The 20,161-nt window shown below is 48.2% G+C and overlaps 2 protein-coding genes across 2 annotated transcripts in view; one reads left to right on the forward strand and one right to left on the reverse strand.

The window, feature by feature from the left end:
- The first annotated feature begins 14 nt into the window (after nucleotides 1-14).
- LOC105279310 (LARGE xylosyl- and glucuronyltransferase 2) lies at nucleotides 15-5,681 on the forward strand. The gene is made up of 12 exons (XM_011338983.3): nucleotides 15-296; nucleotides 2,042-2,191; nucleotides 2,271-2,401; nucleotides 2,491-2,674; nucleotides 3,125-3,669; nucleotides 3,747-3,896; nucleotides 3,967-4,269; nucleotides 4,552-4,748; nucleotides 4,817-4,958; nucleotides 5,051-5,181; nucleotides 5,269-5,361; nucleotides 5,469-5,681. Exons 2-12 carry the CDS (start codon nucleotides 2,113-2,115, stop codon nucleotides 5,569-5,571), a joined length of 2,058 nt encoding a protein of 685 aa, XP_011337285.2. The 5' UTR covers nucleotides 15-296; nucleotides 2,042-2,112; the 3' UTR covers nucleotides 5,572-5,681.
- Nucleotides 5,682-5,813: 132 nt separating this feature from the next.
- LOC105279311 (amphoterin-induced protein 2) overlaps nucleotides 5,814-20,161 on the reverse strand; it is a 192,692-nt gene continuing 178,344 nt past the window's right edge. The window contains exons 7-9 of the mRNA XM_026969946.1: nucleotides 16,069-16,976; nucleotides 15,278-15,800; nucleotides 5,814-14,008 (exon numbers count right to left, since the gene is read on the reverse strand). Coding sequence (XP_026825747.1) covers nucleotides 13,032-14,008; nucleotides 15,278-15,800; nucleotides 16,069-16,962 — 2,394 coding nt within the window. The 5' untranslated portion in view covers nucleotides 16,963-16,976 and the 3' untranslated portion in view covers nucleotides 5,814-13,031. The remainder of the gene's footprint in view (nucleotides 14,009-15,277; nucleotides 15,801-16,068; nucleotides 16,977-20,161) is intronic.

Genomic DNA, 20,161 nt, shown 5'->3' on the forward strand with positions numbered 1-20,161 from the left:
GTAGAGCCGCCGTCGTGACGTCGCGTCGCGTCGCTCCGGCGTCGGTCGGGCTACTCGCGCGTCGAGCGCTTGAGCTTCCTGCTACGGGAGTGCGTGTCGTCGCGACGTCTGATTGCGACGATTTGCATCATCACTGACGACGATAAGCGGCGGTGGTGCCTCGAGGAGTGCGACGACACCACGCGGATCCTCAGCATCACTCGCAGAGTTCACGTGAGTGCACGCGTGCTCCCGTACCTCCAGGCGACGACCAACGCCGGATGACAGTACGGTAGACGATAATTGAGCCGGTGCTGGTACGTATTCTATATATATATATGTATATGTATATGCACATATTTAGTCGTTATTATTATCTGCATGTGTCGTGCAGCCCGTAACTCGCACTCCGTGTTAGTAATAATTTGCGATGCGATATCACTAGTATAATAGTGACTGACGTATATGTTTACGTTGCACTCGCGGTTTCGCTGCTCGTAATGTTCGAATCGAATTATTTAAGAAGTCGAGAGAATAATAAATTTTAGAAAAATAGAAGGATGCATGACAGTTTGCATGACTGAATATTTATTTCATTTTTCTTCATTTCGCAAGTTTGTGAGATTTCAATTATAGTGTTACATTACGTTATATGATATTAACGTTTCCTTTAATATGTTTTACTAGCGTTCCTAAAGTGTTTGAGACTTATTTGTAAGAAAAATAAGTGTCTTGCGACTGTCACTTATTTGTGCTCTTGTGAATAATTTTCTGTTTTATTATTTCATCACGTCAAGGCAAAGTCGTAATATAACTGCGGACAAACTCGCGAAGCCAGCTCGTAAAAGAAACGGGTCCAAACTGTGGTCATTTTTTTGTCACCAAGTGTACGGGCGTATAAGCACGTCACTGTCCAAGAATGTAAACCGGGTCACATGTGCGCGATTAGCAGCCAAGAAGGATACAGGACGTTCCAAAAAAAGCAGGACGAAGATATTACGGATAGTCTACACCTTTGATTTTGATTTCCACTTCTCAATTAAATCCGCAATTATTTTCGAGTCCCAATTTGTATCAAGATTGGATTTTAATTTTTATCTTGCTTCTTCACTTAGCTACATGAGTGCTAATAACTAAAGTCGTCCATCGTCTACAATATTATTTTCTCGTTTAACATGAAATGCAATTTAATTCTCCATCAATCGAATTATCTTTATGGTTATAATGAGTGACGATAATTAATTCTTGAAATACACTCATCCATTATACGCTAATTAAATAGATCAAATAACATATCCATGTTTCGGGGGTACAAAGTGCAGCGAAAATAATATATATATCATGGGTTTCCCTATAGTAGCTTCACAGTGTAATAATCGACAAACCGGGCGTAAAAAGGGAACGAAATGTTATTAAAACCGACTTAGACTTATTGCGCGCCGGCCAGCGAGCAGTTAATGTGTCAAGTTTCATTCATTTACCGCGTGCTATTTATGACATGTTAACGGCTGCCTCCGCGTGCCGAATGCTGACGCATTGACTTGCGCTCTTGCGGTATAATTATTCAGAAATTCCACGCAAGCAATATATAATTATAACGTTTTCATTTGCGCCGCTAATTTGCATGGATTATGATTTGCGGGGCGCGCTCGTGATGTGCGTTATCTGTGTAGCGCGAGAAAATTAGGTGTAATATATATTCATATAAAGCGGTACGTTAAATATGATCTATTGACTTTCATCACGCGTTGGTAGGCATCAAGCGAGACAGATGAACGAGGCGTGCGTTTATCGATATGTTCTTCTCGGTATCGTTGGGATATTATCAAACATTTAACCGAATTTACGGCAACGCAAAATAGTCACCCTTTTAACTCGCTACTGAAATATTCGTATTTCTGGAACGAGCATCGAGATGAGAAATTAGATTCAATTATTCGCTATCAAGCGATATTTTTATTCTCCTTTCACCTGCACGCGGCATGGAATTATATCGGTTTTGCTAGTCTGGATGCACCGATGCGAGAAAATCGAGCCAATTAATTAATTCTTTATTCCGTAGATCCCGGCTTGCGTCTAGTTTAAAGTCGCGACACCATATCGCGAATCGGGAAGCATGTGCGGCACATTACAATGGCTCGATCATGGCTAGGGTGTCTGCTGGGGGTCCTAGTACCGTCCGTGGTGTTCTACCTGTACCTGTTACTGAACGGTAAATTAATTACCGCGTCCAGATCATCGATCTACCCCCGCTTTAGCGACTGGGACACATCACAATCCGTTGTTTCCAGTACCCACTGCGCAGATAGGCAGGGTAAACGTGGGAAGCGAATGGCGGTCATCGCCGGTGGAAGGATCGCACCCCCGCACAAAGGAGGATCGCTCCAATGAAGGGGAATCCCGATTAACGAGCACCATCGAGGTACGCTTCGTTAGGGCCTTATTTACGATAATCCTCGGTTCGCCACGCGGTGCAGCACGCCGACAAGAGTGACGTTTCGCATTTTCAAGGTGAAATGCGACACGATACACGTAGCCATGGTGTGCGCCGGATACAATTCGACGTTCGCCCTCGTAACCGTGGTGAAGTCCATCCTGTTTTATCGCACGAATCCGTTGCACTTTCATTTGCTCGTCGACGAGACTGCGAGGAGAACCCTTTCAACCGTGTTCCAAACGTGGGATTTGCCGCATGGTTTGTACGCTTTTACGAGGAGGGCGCGAGCGGGGACACGTACTACTACCCTTTGTGACACCACGCACACGGCAGCTACGGAAACCTAATTTCTATCCGTCGTGCGTTAACGCGGCGCGAAAGCCATTAAAAAAAAAGAAGAAAGAGAGAGAGAGAAAAAAAAAGAGAGAAACAAGAAGTGCATTTTTACCGCGCGAACTCACAGTCGCGGAATTCGTTCAATTGATTTAATTGAATTGCTCCGAAATTACGAAATCTATTTCGTCGTGCCTCTTGAATTCTCGACGCAATTGCATTGGCTTTCCTGAAATCTCGTTTTTTACAGACTTGATGTAACAAGCATTTCCCCTCGCGATTCACATTCGGTAGACGCGTGTCCCCGGTACGAGCCAGATACGAGGGAAAGGGCTTTCTTCTCTTCCCGCTCGCCCATTGCGAATCATTTTCCAGTAAACGTAACGTTCTACGGGGCGGAGACGTGGGTGCCGCGGGTCTCGTGGATACCAAACAAGCACTACTCGGGCGTGTACGGCCTTCTGAAGCTGATACTACCGGATGCGATGCAGGTGGAACGTGTGCTCGTCCTCGACACGGACGTGACCGTGCTGAGCGACGTGTACCCGCTCTGGAGGATGTTCGCCAGGTTCTCGGCGGAGCAGACGCTGGGCCTGGTCGAGAATCAGAGCAACTGGTACGTGAAGGCTCTGTCCTACGGCCAGAGGCCCTGGCCAGCTCTGGGTCGTGGCTTCAACACTGGCATCATGCTGATGCACCTGCGACGGCTGCGTGACGGTAGGTTTGCGAGCGCGTGGGAGAGCGTAACGAAGCGGGTGCTAAGCTACATACCGGAGACCAGCCTGGCCGATCAGGACGTGATAAACGCGATGATCGACGAGCGGCCGGGTATCGTGCACCGTATAGAGTGTACGTGGAACATACAGCTGAGCGATCACACGCTGAGCGACGCGTGTTACCGCGACGCCGATCGCATAAACGTACGTCACTCGTGTAAAGCCGGTGTCCTGGCTCGCCTTGATCGATCGATCGGTCGACTGACCGCTGTGCTTTTTAGATCCTCCACTGGAACTCGCCGCGAAAGCAGGACGTTCGCAACAGGCACGTAAACGAGTTTCGCAAGCTGCACCGCGTCTTCCTCGAGATGGATGGCAATCTGCTGCGAAAACGGCTGTTCGGCTGCGACAAGCGGGAGAGTGCGCCGCCAGTGAGTTCGAGAATCCTGAAACTGCATCTCGTATCCTCGCTCTTCGATCTTACAGCGCGCGTATTTTCAGTATAACGAGTCGAGCCCGTGTCGAGAGTTCGAGAAGGGTGCCGCGATTCTGTACCGCACGCATCCCTTCCTGTTGGAGTACGAGTACAACGTGTACTCGGCCACGGACGTTGCTCTGGTCACCCAGTGCAGCGTCGACCGGATACCGCTCTTGGAAGCGTTATCGAAACACTGGCCTGGTACCATAAGCGTCGCGCTTTACCTGACCGACGCGGAAGTGCAGAAGTTCTTGGAGTTCGTGCGAGGTTCCGCGGACCTGCGGGCTAGAAGAAATATCGCCTATCACGTCGTATACAAGGATGGGGTGTGGTCAATTTAGAATTATTATTAAGATTATTAAAATTTAGAATTATTATTAAAATATTATTAAAAATAAAAAAATATATAAATTATTATTAAAAATACAAATTTCTCCAGAAGTACTTACGGCAAACCAGATACTATTTTCCGTTTTCATTCTCGAATAAAAACTCAAGGCGCTTTGAATCGCACTCGCAGAATTAAACAAATTGATTTAGATCATGTCCGCGAATAGAAACTCGACGGTTTTCGTATTTCTCGTCTAAACCATTGCTTTTTCGTGCAGGAGCTGTACCCGATTAATTATTTGAGAAACACCGCGATCTCGCACGTCTCGACCCCATTCGTCTTTCAACTCGACGTCGATTTCTTGCCACAGTTCGGACTATACGAAAATCTCATGAACCACATCAATAGGTTGGGTATCGGAGAACCGGACAAAGTGGCTCTGATAGTGCCAGCATTCGAGACCGAGCGTTATAGGTAAGTCTTCGTGGTAATACTGAGAGACGTATCTCCGTCCCCGTAAAGAGAACACGGCTCTCTTACAGGTTCACGTTTCCTGCTAATAAAGAAGAACTTTTGAAGTTTCTAAAACGCGGTATCCTCTACACATTTCGCTATCACGTCTGGACGCAAGGCCACGCCGCCACGAATTACAGTTTTTGGCGGAACAGCACGGAATCTTACGAAGTGCGTGAGAACTTTGCGATTCGGAGGAATTAAATTAAAAAAAAAACAAAAAAACAAAATAGGAATAACGCGCGACGAATGAATAATTTCAGGTTTCGTGGGAGCCGGATTTCGAGCCTTACATGGTAGTCTCTAAATCCGCTCCGCGCTATGACACAAGGTTTGTCGGGTTTGGGTGGAATAAAGTTTCCTTCGTGACCCACTTAACGGCGCTGGGTTATAAGTAAGCCTCGATAATTTTGCTTGTGGATAAAGAAATCACTTGTGCTTCTATTAATATGTCCGAATGAATGAATAACTGAAATTGTAGGTATATAGTTTTACCGGATACTTTCATTATTCATCGGCCTCACGCTCCTAGCCTGGATATTGCTAAATTCAGGACTGATTCCGTTTATAGAAGGTAATGTGCACGTTTTGCTTCAGATTCCGCTAGTATCGCATAAAAACGAAGCAACGACAAAGTATTGAATGTTCCGTCTTCAAGTTGGTATCTTACCTGTGTTGCAGATGTCTTAAAAAATTGAAGGATGAATTCGTCGAGGAATTGGTGGCGAAATATGGCGAGACCGCACTAGCGAAGCTAAGAAAAGAGACCAAAGAGAGAACTTGATAGCCATTATAAGATTTTAATGTTTCCTGAAATTAGGATGTAAGATGTAATTAAAGAGGCAGTTAGATGGCGACGTAAAAGCTGATTATATTTTTATCAACTATGAAAGTACGTATATTGTAATTATTTTCCGAAGAAAAAAATATACACACCTTTTTAAACGCGACATACAATCCCATCATTTATTAAAATTCGACAAGAGCGATAAAAATATTCGGGGGTGGAAGAAACGGATCAAATTTGGGGTCAGGAAGTATTTATTAAAATTTAACCCATGTATTTAGTGGAGTGTACAGAGTGGTGCTTTCAGTACATTATTGTAATATTACAATCACACTAAATATTTCATTTATAAAATATGTATAATATTTACAGCGCCCAGTGTGTTAATACATTGTACAAAATCATATCTAGCCGAAACGTTATACTGAATCATCGAAAATTGAAACGTTCGTTACTAGGCAAGATGTTTTTCTTTCATATTATAAATAATTACAGTAATGACGACAATAATGGCGATGTCAGTAACTGTGTAACGTAACAGCGCAAACATGATAATCATAGTGATATCGCAAACGTATAGCTATATTAAAAAAAATAGTACTAAAATAATGGTAAAGGAATAATAACAATACTAATAGTACAAGTAATAAGAACATTAATAGGAATAACAAATGCAAATATCTCATTAACAGTCATGAAAAATTTTCCCTGGATCGTCGGCGCGCTCAATAACTCATGTAGAACCTGGCAGAGAAACGCGGAGACCGTTACATCTCAGATTAGGATTATTATCTACAACATGACACGCAAATATAAATCATTTTACATTTACATTACATCGTTCTGACTTATCTCAATAGAGAAGAAACGTATCTCTCTCTCCCAATCTTATCTCTCGCAATACTGACTTATCATCCACGGTACTCTCGCGTTGCGCGAAGCGCGAAACGCGAGATCGCGTCAACGAAACGCGATTGTCATTTTATTTTTTTCTCTTTTCTCTTTTTTTTTTTTATTCATAATTTACAATGATTATAATTTTTAGAGAAACTCGAGCCAGCCTGAGCGACCGTTCTCATGAGACGCTGCGGTCCAAAATCGTTATATTTGATAAAATTGTCATATGCGATTCGCATTCCCCAACATACAATATCTCGCACGTTCATTTCACTGTACACGCGTATTACGTATTCGTCTTTCATTGAGGAATCTTAGTGCCATTCGGTATACCTATGTGGCAGTTTCCGGAAATGGTAATTAGGCAATAATTTGCCAGGACGACTGACTTCTAACGTCGAGAGCTTATCCTGTGCAACGAGTCGTCCTGCGAGGTGGCGAACACTGTACATTTCGATGTTCGATGACCATAGCCGTTCGCGTTTACGCGTAAATTTATCGTACAAATATACGGACTGGTAGGTATTATATTATAAAAAAGAAAGCAGCGTTGCAAGCTGCGCACCAAAGTCAAATTAGGCAAAACTCGCGACGGCATATGTAGAACTTTGCGTGTTTTCGCATTAGTGCGATTCGTCAAACGCAAGACCGCAGAAGACATTGTCCTAATTCTAAAAGTATCAGTCTTGAATAGTGACGACTAATTGGATCGCCCATCAAATATTTTCGCATGCTAGAAAATAGCACAAAGTCGATAAACAAAAATACGAGAAACTCGGAATAGAAAATAGAAGATCTGTTCTCGAAATCTCTATATACGGTGCACTTTTTAATGGGAATATCTCATTGTTGAAATTGTAGAAGTTCTTTTTTTGACAAATAAATCTTTGTTCTTTTCCTCCTCTGAAACCTCTGAAACTAAAATTGTCTTTCTGGTCGTTAAAACAGCATTCGTTATAATAATTTAATACAAGGTAACTTGCGAAATGTGCAAATTGAAAATGTTCCAAGTATATTACAGGAGGATTGAATTCGACAAAATGTGCACGTCTCAAACAAGATGTTTAAAAAACGATTAGGTTCACACAAATAATCGTTCGAAGAATTACAAACTGGACCGATCTGCTGGACGGTACTTTCGATTGATCGCTCGTAGATAGAAAGAGAGAGAAATAAAAAATAAAATATGAAGTCATATGAAGTTAATGTGCCATTTCGCTGGTTGTTTATGCGTGCAAGATAGGAGATGTAATCTGGGTTCTCGAAGCGATTAAAATGATTCGATAATTTTAATAGCTGACAGTTATTAAAATCATACAAATAATTGAAATCATCGAATTATTAATAACTTTAATTTAACCGCCGATAATGAACGATACGAATACATTGGGATGTGTTGAATACGATGTACGAATACGATAAAATTACCGGAATAACGCTGCTACTGATTTCGATGAACTGAGGACTGACTCTTCATCTGCAGCGCGTACAAATGGGAGTCGTGCAAATGAGCTTGCTTGTGTCAATCGTAAATTACCCTATTTTAATGTAAATTATCGTTACGCACATACGTACATATGTATATATATATATATATCTATATATATATACACACACACACACAGGCCATTTCACGAGCCGTACGAATCGAAAGGTATTGGAAGCGAGAAGTGTGCACGCGTGATATTCGAAATATCGCGCAAACAACACGGCAGTTGCATAGATAATTGAGCGCCGAGAATTCGCGATATACATCGCGTTGTCACGAGGCCGATGATTAACGTCAAGTGTGAAGCACCCTCTTCCCTCGTTCGTACAAAGTCACAATTTTAATCATGCTCCAGTTACGCTTTAATCGTTGTCATGGCAACATGTTCTCACCAATGAAAAGAGTACAAATGAATAACGATTTAATAAAAATTCTTAGCAAACGCGGATATCTTTAACGAATTGAAAATAATGAGAAATGTAATATCCAATAATTTTTCTGTTACCGGGAAAATAACAAACACGTTCGATTGCTCAGTCAATGTCTCGAAGAATCCGTTCGAATTTTGGTGCTTGGCTGCAAGAATCAAGAAGGATTTCTCACTCGATTATTTCTCCGGATTATCACGAGTTATTACGAGTTTCTCGTTAAGACGCGGGAGAGCTTTTCCAGAAGATGTGTGTCGCATTCGGAATGCGGAAACGAGGCCGGGTGTGATCCGCTGCGATCGATCGGTGCAGCGCAGCGACGACAGTTCGCAATCGCGATTCACGATACGCACTCAGCGACGATCAATAAATTATCATAGCGTGGCCGTGGGGGTGCGAGGGAAGTACATGTGTTTGCTACGTTAACCGATCGGATGGCCGCACTTTCCCACAGCGCTGGAACGGAAACGCGTCGGTGTCTTCTGCCTTGCCTTCCCCGAAGGAACACCGATCGTTTGCAGATACGTGATATCGACAGACAATGTATGGCCGATGATCCGGGGGGCCTACGGTCCCAGGTGAGACGTCCGCGCGAGCGGGCGGGGAGCGCAATTCAAAATACAAAATTACAAAAATATACTCGTGGCACCCGTCGACTACCGGACCCTCATGCCGTGCGGACCCTTCCATCGTATGTGTGGCATTTACAATATGAACAGTATAGTGTAATGGGAAACAGGGGGTGCGGTCGAGAGAGAGTGTATGTACATAGCACAGCATGGGGGTCGCGATGCAGGGCGAGCCGCGACTCTGCTAGGCCGCTTAAAATACTGTTCGACGTTCCCCGATACGCGGTCTCGATTACTTTTCGCCGCGCCCTTGTCGCGATCCTCCTCTTGTTCGCGCGAACGACGATATGAGCGAGAAGGGCAGAGAAGAAACGCAGGAAGCGCAGATTACGTTCCATGACGTCGGAAGAAAAGAGCGAAGGGAGAGAGAAAGAGAGATCGCCGTTAGTTGGCACTGGTTCGCGAGGAAAGCGGGTCGTCGCGCGATCAAACCCCGTCGTGACGTGTCCGAAAATTTTTCTCGCGCAATGGTTGCGCTGAATAAGCGTTGCAGTCCATGGGATACGTCGCTGGTCGAGCACACAGAGCGACGCGGCGAAAATTAGGGATGACGCGACTACGTCGCTATTTTCCCCGCTATATCTCACCCGGGCGGCCATCCCCTACGAGCTGAAGCTCGTAATACTGCGCGGAATAATCTTGGATGGAACCCGGTTCTTGCATCGCGCCGCTACATCTACGAATTTCCAACTGCACGAGTTACCAATGGTACGCAAACTGTAAGAAGTAATTCGGTGAAGAAAAATAAACCCAGGTAAGTTAAAGGGGTTGAACTCGTACCGAGTTCGGATTTAATGCCGAGATATCTGTGTAATATCGCGAGGAGCGGGAGATTTCGTGAGAAGGGTAATGAGAGCTCTGGATACGAAGTAATTCATTTTATTATCAGGTAATTCATTTCGAGGGGATTTCAATCTCGGTCGAGTTAAAGTATCTAATTGAAATTAATTGAAGTATCGAAATATTTAATACCGAGGACTATTGCGACATGCTTATAATCCGCGTGAGAGAGGACGATTCGTCAGATTTAGAGCGGCGGGATGAAGTGCGATTTTGCTTTTCATCTCCTTCACGGTGGTACTTCGTATATTGGGATACCATCATTCACGGAGGAGAATCTCGACGCGTCTCGCCTCAGCAGAGTAGGGATGCAGGTCGCGAATCCGAGGTTGCCGGGGGGGTCAGAGATTGAACGAGGGCACCCTTCGAGCACCGTTCGAGCACCATTCGGCGGTGAATCAGGTTTGCGTGGCTCTCATCGGAAATTGTACGCCTCACCCCGCCGCCCCTTTCCTGCCGGCTGCTTGGCGCTGCGCTTCGATAACGGCGCGGAGTACTGCAGTCGTGCAATCGCAACAAGTTGCGTACAATCGCGTCCGAAATCTCCGTTAAAGCCAGAGGGACAGAACGTTAATCCCTGCCCCCGTCGCCCCGGGTAAAAAGGAAGAAGCATGGCGAAGTAGCTAGCTCACCGGCGATAAATTCGCAGTTAAAGAACGTTCGCCGTACCACCTATCCCTGCGCCGTATCCGGTGAAATATCGGGGTACGGTTGACGCGACTCCTCGAGTTTGTACGCGAGCGAGTAAGCACGTAAGCACCTCTTATCACGATGTATTGCGACTCGGCGTTCCGTGTCGCGGAAACGGCAAATCGACGGGATTAACCAGGGCGGAAGATAATGGAGGAAGAGGAGATTGGAGGGCAGCGACATACACTCTCGTATCGCGGCAATCGCATTCTGAAAGAGGCAGGCAGGGTGGAGAAAGAAGAAACGCATCCCTCGAATGAGTTTCTTGGCGAGATGGTATTTGGAGAACCTCGACGGGGGAAAAATCGCGCCGCCGCCATCGTCGCGCGCGATGCCAATCGCCCCCGACGAGTCACGCGTTCTCCAGTCGAGAAAGGTCGAGCGATTTATCGACTATCAAGCATTCGGCACCATAAGTCCGACGTACGCTAGCCGATGATACATGGACGCTTTCGTGGACGTTTCCACTTGGCGATATATCGTCGTCGATGGGACCGTGGAACCGTCACGTCGATCGAATGTACCCCTCGTGCCGCGTGCTCAATCCTCGCTCCACGTTTACGACGTGTTGCGATATCGCCATCTTTCTAAATCATATCCACCCCAATCCGTTTCTGCCTCGGTGCACGTCGCAGCCCCTTCGATGAACCCTGCGCTGCGTGCTGCTGTTCTCCACCGCGCGATTTTTCACAGTTTCCAGAAATTACGTGCGTTGCTGGAATTGTTAATCGTCGAACGTGGCTGTAATTGTTGCTAATTGGAATGCGCGTTCAATAAGTCTCGAGTCCCGTAGTAAATTTGACTCGATGCGCAAGAGTATCTACATTAAACCGGTGATTTTTCGCGTTACTCAAGCGCAATGATGGCGGCGCGGAAAGGGGGTTCTGCGACGCTAAATTGGCCGCGTTTCCAGAATATGCACCGTGTATCTCGGGCAACTCGGTCATTTCGAGGGCGATCGATTATATTTGAATTTCAAAGGTCGCAATATCGTTACGGTGAGCGTCGGCAGAAGCAAACGCGCGAACGCCACTCGCGTATGGTTCCTTGGACTCGTGCACCATTTTTATCCCTACGCGGTAACACGTGGTCAATTGTTATTACGAGTTATAACACACGTTCACGAGTTCCATTCGCGAAGATCCTTAAGTCTACAATTTTCCGATTTATACACATTACTGCGATAGATATTATCCGTTTAACGACGATACCAACTGGCACCGTTACCGTAACGGCATTCCATGCTGCGTTAACGACGCTCCGATATCTCAAAATGATTGAACCATAATTCTTCCGATTGATTAAAGTGTACGGAATCTCATCAATTTACTTGGCGTAGCCGCGTAGCGATGCTTTGCAATGATTCATAGTGAGGAACGTTGCTGACGGAGTATGGGACACCTGCACGGGTATTGGGTTCGATCCAACGATGCATATAGAAGGAGAAGAGACACAGATCGTTACCATCCGCGATAAGCTCGGCGAGTTCGCGAATGCGACGAGTCTTGCTACAATGTCGACAGAAAATGTCCGGAATCACCACGTTAAAAATGAAAAACGCGATGGGACGACGTGTAACAGCTACGTAGATCCTTAACAGTATTAAATTCTCTCGATGCGTTTCCTGCACGAGCGTAACACGTGCAAAACGTTACCTTTCTCCCGAGTCCGGGTCCTTGACACTTACATCTATTATACGTGAGAATCGTACCGATCATAACGCGATCGTGCGATTCCCCATTGCGCGCAGTGCACGAATACAAGACGAATTCGCTGGTATTATCGCCCTCGTCGGAACGATTTGCATTCAGCGTTCCGCAGCTGCTTCGTGTCTCGCGTGAATTTCACGCGGAACGTGAACGAATTTCGCCCTATCGACTAAGCCCGGCGACAATGTCCGGTACCTTATTCACATTTATCACGTTATCACCTCACCGCGCACGGCGAGCGCCAAATAAATGCGCTGAGGGACCCGATGCGACAAAAAGCAAAGCGAAAAGAAAAAGAATACAGGATAGGAGGGGTCGAGGGTACAAAACGGGGACATTGTCGAGTGATTGGGCGGTATAAAAAAAAATCCTTTCCGTGGTCCAGTGATTTCTCTCTGGTTCAATAAATAACTTATGAGATAAGGGAGAGAGACTTACGGGAGCCGAAAGGTGAGGAGGAGGAAGGGACTGGAGGTGATGATTGTCCGATCGTCGAATTCTCATGACGTCGTCGTCCATCGGATCTCAATCAGCGTCATCCTTCCGTAAATCCGTCTCGTTGAAAGAGCAGGGGCGAGGAGGAAACTTGCCGGGATTTCCTCTCGTCTCCAGTCTCCAGGGATGATTCCGCGATTTACCGATACAAAGCGGAGAAATCCCGCGCGCGAGACGTGCGTCTCAAAAGGCACTACCGGTTTATTGTAAGCGTGGTCGCGCGCGCCCCGTCGTGGCGTACTACGACCAGTCGTCCTCATCGTGGACGACGCCCGTGGTATCATACTTCCGTGCCGTCCTCGCCCTCATCCTCGTACAGGGTCGGTCCATTGGCGGACTTCTTCTTGGGTTTTGGCGGCGGCCTTGGTGGCACCTTCCTACCAAGGGTATTGCTAGCGGTGGCGGCCTGCTGCTGCTGCTGGACCAGCAACGGGTGACCGCCGTCCATGTTCTCGTCCGTGAGCTTGATTGGCCATTCGGCCGCGCCCTCCGGCGCCGCCCGATCCAGCGGGCTGCCGGCCAAGATGTTCGGTGTGCTGCGCTGGATTGTGCCATAGTGCGAGCCACCGGGTGTGCCCGGTAACGGTCGTCCTCGCATAGACGTTGCCGGTACCGGTTCCGGGCTCTTGTTTAGCGACAATTTCGAGCTACCGTCCGCTGTGGTGCGCACCCCGAGATTGTCGTAGACCGGCTCGAAAACGTCCGTGGGTGACGTCGGGGGCCCGCTGCTCCAGCTCGGAGCCCGAGGTCGTCGCGGAATCGTTACGTAGCCGTGACGCGGCAATACCGGCGCCATTGGCGACGACGACGATGACGATGGTCCCAGGCCGTACGGCGTGACGCTGCGGCTATGAGGCAGCGTCTTGAAGCCGGCCGGGTGATACTGACCAGGCGGTGGCGAACCGTACGACGATGCCGCCATCGCCGCCGTCGTCGCCGTCGGTGTCATCGAGGTTGCCGCATGCTGATTAGGTAGACGCGTGCTGTCGGGCGCCGTCGATGCTTGGCTGGTTGGCGATGCACCGCGTCCACCGGAGAAGGCCAGCAGGTCCGGCGGATATTGCCGGTGATGGTAACCGGCTCCGCCACGTGGCAATGTACCGCTACCACCGCTACCACCGCCACCGCCACTGCCGCCACCGCCGCTCCTGTCAAGTTCCGGCGTGGCTCGTTCGTGTTCCCTCTCGTCTCCAATGCCGCCGCCGCCGCCGCCGCCGCCGCCTACCCCGCCGACGACACCGGTCCCGACACCGTCAGCTGCGAGAACATGAACAAAAGAGAAGGGCGAACGTTAAAAAAGAAAATCTAAGAGAGGTCACGAGAAAGGAAGCCAGGAAAGAGAGAAAGAGAAAAAAAAACAGATTGCGAGAGACATGTTGCAACGCGCGCGGCGAGGTAACCGTCGTTGCTGGAATCGTTACCTTCGTGATCGTGACGCGATGTTACCGTCGACAAGCGCGGACGAGTGCGCCCTTAATCCGATTAGTTCGCGATACGATAGTAACCAGCGGTGAGCTTTGTCAATTTGTCCGAAAAAAACGTAACCACATTTCGTGAGCGTCACTGACCGAGCGTAACGCTTGGAGCAACGCATCGTGCCCCTTTGTGGGCTTCCTGTGATATCCGCTTGTAAGTCGATTGAACCATGCCATATAAAGCTCGAATCCGCGTCGTACACCGTGCGCTTTTTCCTGTAGCGCTTCGAAGGATAATCTTATCGTCCGGGTGATTTCCCTTTCTACCAAGGTATTTTTCGATAACTCAATAACGTTTTCCACGCGCGCGCACGTACCTGTCTGTACATATGTTCTCGAAAGAAAGAAAAATAGTTCACCGATGACTCGCGTGTGTCTCGGCAAGCATTATTATCGTCATTACTTGCGCAATTATATGTCACTGCGACTCGTAATTAACAACCCCGCGTTATTTCGGACAGCTAAATTAGAACCTGGCCTTCGTTCTTATCTACAGAGGATGTTATCGCGTTCCTTGAGGGAATTACGCTATCAGTAGTAGTCGAACGCAGATGACGAATGCCTTCGCGCCATTACTGCGCTGTATTAAGGACTGGTCCGTCCGGTGTATCATAAGCGTCCTAACGGGTCTTCATTAGTCTCCACGCTGTCACTCAGTTGGACCACCCTTCTTACCCCAAGATCGATGGCACCTGGATTCAACCGCGCCGGACGACTCTCCCGCGCGAAACGAATTGATTTACGGTCACGCACGCACGCATACAAGCACACACGCTATTTGTACATTATATAAGCGACATATACAAGCAGTCGTTTCATCCCTGGGGATAGAACACTACCGTTCCCGAGCAAAACGACCGATATTATAGACCGCGGTCCATCGAAGACTCGTATCGGCTGCAACTTGCCGGTGCGGCGGGAACCACCCCATCAACCTAGAGTTAACGCGTTTCGCGACGTCGTTGATCGCTTGTTTGTGTCTAGTAATGGTCAGCAGTTTCCCGCTAGCACCTGGCCGCGCACTGTTTAGTGATATATGCTGTGTACTGACCAAAGACCGAGTCGTTGTCCAGCAGGGTGCGATTCAGCTCCGTCATCTCTGTGCCGTGGGACGTCACCGACGGCGCCTCGTAGCGCCTCGGCGGCTTCACCACCGGGTTGATGGTGGTGATGAGCGATTTTTCCTGCTCGCCGAGGCCGTGGTGCTCCAAGGACGCCGCCTCGAGGCCCTTCTCGTCGTGCCTGATCCGTCGGCGACGACAGTAGCACACGCATAAAACCACCGTGACGATGAACAGGCACAATGCCGTGACACCGAGCCCGATGGCGAGCGGCAGACTGATGAAATTCTCCCTGCCACTCAGAGTGTCGCCCACGATGGCCAGGGTGACGTTCCTCTCGGCGTCACCACCGGGGCTCTTCGCGTGGCAGACGTAGTCGCCCTTGTCGGACGACGTCGCGTCGAGAATGGTCAGGTTTAACCAATCGTGACTCGACGCGAGCATGTAACCCCTGTCGCTGTTCGGACGTTTGCTCTGGTTACTCAAAATCCGCGTCCGATGTGCCCAAGACAACTGAAACACAATTTATAAATCATAAATTTATAAATGTCAATATTTTTTTATATTTGATGGTGCAATATTCCGCATTTCTTAAACTAGATAGCGGCAATAAACACTATCTCAGTACAGAGTTTGCTTGAAGATAGTAGAAGTTAAATCTTGTCGAAAATAAAATTGTCCAAAATAAAATCAAGACTCGAAAATTAGGCTCGAATTAAGACTCGAAAACTGATCAGTTTACGATTAATTTAATATATTTTTGCAAAACGAAGATAGTTACCTGCGGACGCGGAATTCCCGTTGCCTTGCAAGAAAGGGTGATGTCGCCTTTGCCCATTTCAACCTTGGACGCCGGACCGATGGTGACGATTTTCGGCCTGCACGCAAACTCGTCGCTGGTGACCTCGTCCCACATCTTGCCGGCCATGTTTGGCGGTTCCTGGCAGGTGGTCGGCTTCGTGTAGAGCTTGCGCTCGATCGTCCAATCGCGGAACTTTTTCAGATGGCAGTTGCAATTCCATGGGTTATTCTGTAGCTCGAGACTGCCGAGTTTGGGCAGGCTCTCGAAACTCTGCAGTTGCAGGGTGCTAAAGTTATTGCCGTCCAACGTGAGCGAGTGCAGAGCCGGCAGATTGCGGAACGTTCTGTTTTCGATCCTCTCCAGTCGATTGTCTGACAACGCAACTTTTTGCAGGAACGTGAGATTGAAAAACAGATCGTTCTCCAGTACGCGCAACTTGTTCTGATTAAGCAGCAGTACTCGCAGTCTCTGGGTCTCGTAGAAGGTGCCCGGGTGTAGACGTTGGATGTTATTTCCCGACAGGTCGATCTCGATAATGATTTTCAGGCCGTTGAAGGCGCCCGTGTGAATTGACTCGATGCCGCACTCGCGCAGCACCAGTTTGTGCAGATTCACCAAATGGACGCGGATGAAAGCATCGTGGACCAAGTGACTGATGCGATTGCCGGTCAAATCGAAGTTCTGTATCTCGGATGAGAGATTACCCGGCACCTGCGTGAGGTTTTGCTTGATGCACTCGGCGGTCTTCTTGCCGGATACCCATTTGCACTTGCACGCGGACGAGCATTGCATCCAGTCCTCCTGACCTTGACACAGGGCGATCGTAAGGGCTGCCGCGCAGAGCAGCCACCGTGCCGTCATTCTCGGTCCCATCTCGCACGCGAATCCTGTTAACAGCGGGAACGTGCGCCAATGACGTTAGAACGTGACTTTGGGTTCCACGCGGAACTTACTTAGCCGTACAGTTACTAGTTGAGTCGCGTGCACTCAACAAAACAGCCCCGGAGTCCCGTCTTCCGGTGAATATTCTCAGGATATATCTCGAGAGAATTACGCAACAACGTGGTTAATATATTCCAAGGATACGGCTTAATATTTATCAATGCGCTCACGCACGAGCTAGTTTCGCGTTTTATGTGTACGTGCGTATATTATTGATAGTCAAACGCGGGGCCGTGGATCATTGTTTAATTATACGATCGAATAATTATATAACATACACGCAGCCGGGATTAATTATTGCCAAATAATACGCGGTGCTTAATAATTTTGAATAATTTATATGCCGCGCACAAATACCCGGCACGCCATTTGACACTCTTGGTTAATGTACGTCAGGAAAATTGCCTGTGACTGGCATCGAGCGAATTATCCGACTGCATTTCGCAGTACTCCGCGATAATGCAAATGTCACGTACGTTTAATCTTTTTCTGTAAAATTCATCGTATCAAACTTGACTAGGCTCCATTAAGTTTCTCTGTTTGCTCGATCGTGCGTTCTCGCCGTATAAATATACCGTTGCCTCTTACAACGGCGTTCAGCGACTCAACTGCACAAAGTTGTCCCGAGGCCCTCGCCGCCACGACAAGAGTAAACTCGACTTTCCGTGTTATCGGAGAAGTCCGCGACTGCATCCGAGCGGTTCGGCGCCGTCGGAGCCCCTCGGGATTTTTCCCATTTCCCCCCGGTCACTCTGTCTTCCTCCTCTCTGCTCGCGGTCCCCTCGAGACCGTCTTTCTTTTACTTTTGTTAATCAAAGTCCATTAATCGTACTCGCGAGCAAGATCTGCGAAACCGTACATTAAATATGATTCAATTCCGCACGCGAGAACAGAGGATCCCGAGGATCACGTTGAAGTGTGATGCTGGATTAATTGACAACGTCCAGCTCCGAGGGATTCAACGTGAACGGTGTTATCGGCGTGGCGGTGAACCAACCGCCATCCATGGGATTTAGTCGCGCCAGAATCCATCGCCGAGAGGCGAGTGAATTTATCCCCTGGTCCCGGACGGAAATCGCTAACTTCTCGCGTGTATGTACACGTTTCGCGGGCGACCGGGACGCGCCAACTTTTTGAAGTATCCGTCCACAAAGGGCAGTCGTGGTCGCCGCGCTTGCTCGTATTCCCGGGACTTTATCATCACGCGGTTGCGGAGAGCAGTTCTTTTGAGCGCGATCGGTGGTCCGGCGTTGAGGTCAGAATAAATATGTACCGAGCACCGTCGTCCTTTAAGCCCGCCGTACACATGTCGTCCTTCAGCCTTCCTTTTGCTGCCGCCGCGGCCTCGGATCCGATGGTGAAACCGTGCCCTTTGAACGCACACGTTTACCCGGGAGTTGCGCCGCTTCTGACGTACGGCAGCGTTTTCTCTTCCACGAGAGATATTTCGGCAAAAGAAGAAATATACGCGCGCGCACCTGCGAGTGCTTCATACTGTAGGGATAAAACGGTAAAAGAGGATACTTGATACGATATCCTATGCGACGAGTTTCAATTCGTATCTCCGTGCTCTCGCACCCCCCGCGCCCTACTATCGTGGCCCGATGCGACTTGACGACGCAGCGGTACCCTGTTACCCCCCAATCGCCCTAGCATCCCGTGCATCGATCGATCGCATTTGACTTGTAAATAACTAACCAGCGAGGACGTTACGTACAGACAAAGTAAGAAGCCTGTGTGTTGACGGGGGCGGCTTTTAGTCCAGGTGAACGATGAGTCCTCTGGCGTCCTTCAGCGGCGTGTCACGCCGGAAGGTGCTTCTCACCCTCGCTCCATCGCGGTATGCGAAATCACGGAAGTTGCGCGTACCTGTGCGTGCTTGGCGATGTTTCGCGTGCTACGCGCGCGCAACAAAAAATGGAACGTCGATGTAGAGCGAGAGAGCCAGGAAGAGTCAGAGAGCGAGAAAGAGACTGAGAGAGCGATCGATTGCCCGTAGGGTGGAATTACAAATTCGAACACCCCCTATCAATCAAGGGCACTCCGTTCCCGGAGGGTAGTGGCAAGTGTATGCCCTGTTGCTCCTACACAAATTTCATCAATCATGCGAGGCGGTACACAGGGGGCCGCTGGTTATCCAGCCAGATCTTCGTTGCCACCCCTGTTCTACCCCCCGTTCTACATTCTCGTGAATAAAATAAGGTGTCGCAGGACACACGCGGGAACGGTCGATGCTTCGATATAACGATCGGCGGATACAACGAGTAGGCGGATATCGCGACGCTTACAAGTGACTTATGAAACTTACGGTCGCCGTGATGTGACCCTCACGCCGGAAGCGGAGTGTAAATACGGGGCGTTTTTGAGAGAGAAACCTCGATAGAGATAGAGATAGAGAGAGAGAGAGAGAGAGAAAGAGAGAGAGAGAAAGAGAGAGAGAGAGAGAGAGAGAGAGAGAGAGAGAGAGAGAGAGAGAGAGAGAGAGAGAGAGAGAGCGCGGCATCGTGCAGCCGGGGGTTTGATTATTTGATCGGTGGTGTCGGCCGTTTAAGTGGGACGCGGATCGCCGTAAATGATAGCCGCGTGTTTTCGGGAACTTTGCGTGCCTTAAGAGAACGCTGCAATTTAATCTGCGGCTCGCGAGGGAGTTCAGTTCACGCGCGTCCTGGTGCCAGTTCATGTTAGGTCCTGGTCGCGTGAAAACTTTTCCTCGGCAGAAACAAGGATTATTGAACAGCGACGACGCCGTCTCCGAGGATATCAAAGAAGTTACAGTGGACGGATTTATATGTGTTATATGTACGTGTACTATTTTCGAGATAACACTAGAAGCGACGCGGTTGGACATGGACCGAGAGTGCGACGAGAAGAACGCTCGCGCAGCGCTCCACTGAAACTTCTCGGAGATGCGGTCTTCTTTTCTGCACTTTCTCTCTCTCTCTTTCTCTCTCTTTCTCTCTTTTTCTCTCTCTTGTCAGGGACACGCTTAAACGTAATAACGAAAATAGAACGAGCAACTTTTTGTTAAATTACCCGGCCGTGATACAAATAGTCGTAAAGCGAAGAGGAGAATTTCGTCCCTCATGTAATCGCGTTGCGCAAAGTGGGTTTAAACTTATTATTGTGAACT

Source organism: Ooceraea biroi, chromosome 5 (genome assembly GCF_003672135.1).
Source record: "Ooceraea biroi isolate clonal line C1 chromosome 5, Obir_v5.4, whole genome shotgun sequence".
In the NCBI taxonomy this organism is placed as follows: Eukaryota; Metazoa; Arthropoda; class Insecta; order Hymenoptera; family Formicidae; genus Ooceraea; species Ooceraea biroi.

What these genes read in the sequence shown, in the direction of transcription:
- LOC105279310 (XM_011338983.3), top strand. Translation starts at nt 2,113, where the DNA reads ATGGCTCGATCATGGCTAGGGTGTCTGCTGGGGGTCCTAGTACCGTCC. An exon ending in GATTAACGAGCACCATCGAG is followed by an intron (nt 2,402 to 2,490) that starts GTACGCTTCGTT and finishes CGCATTTTCAAG; the next exon opens with GTGAAATGCGACACGATACA. An exon ending in ACTGATTCCGTTTATAGAAG is followed by an intron (nt 5,362 to 5,468) that starts GTAATGTGCACG and finishes CCTGTGTTGCAG; the next exon opens with ATGTCTTAAAAAATTGAAGG.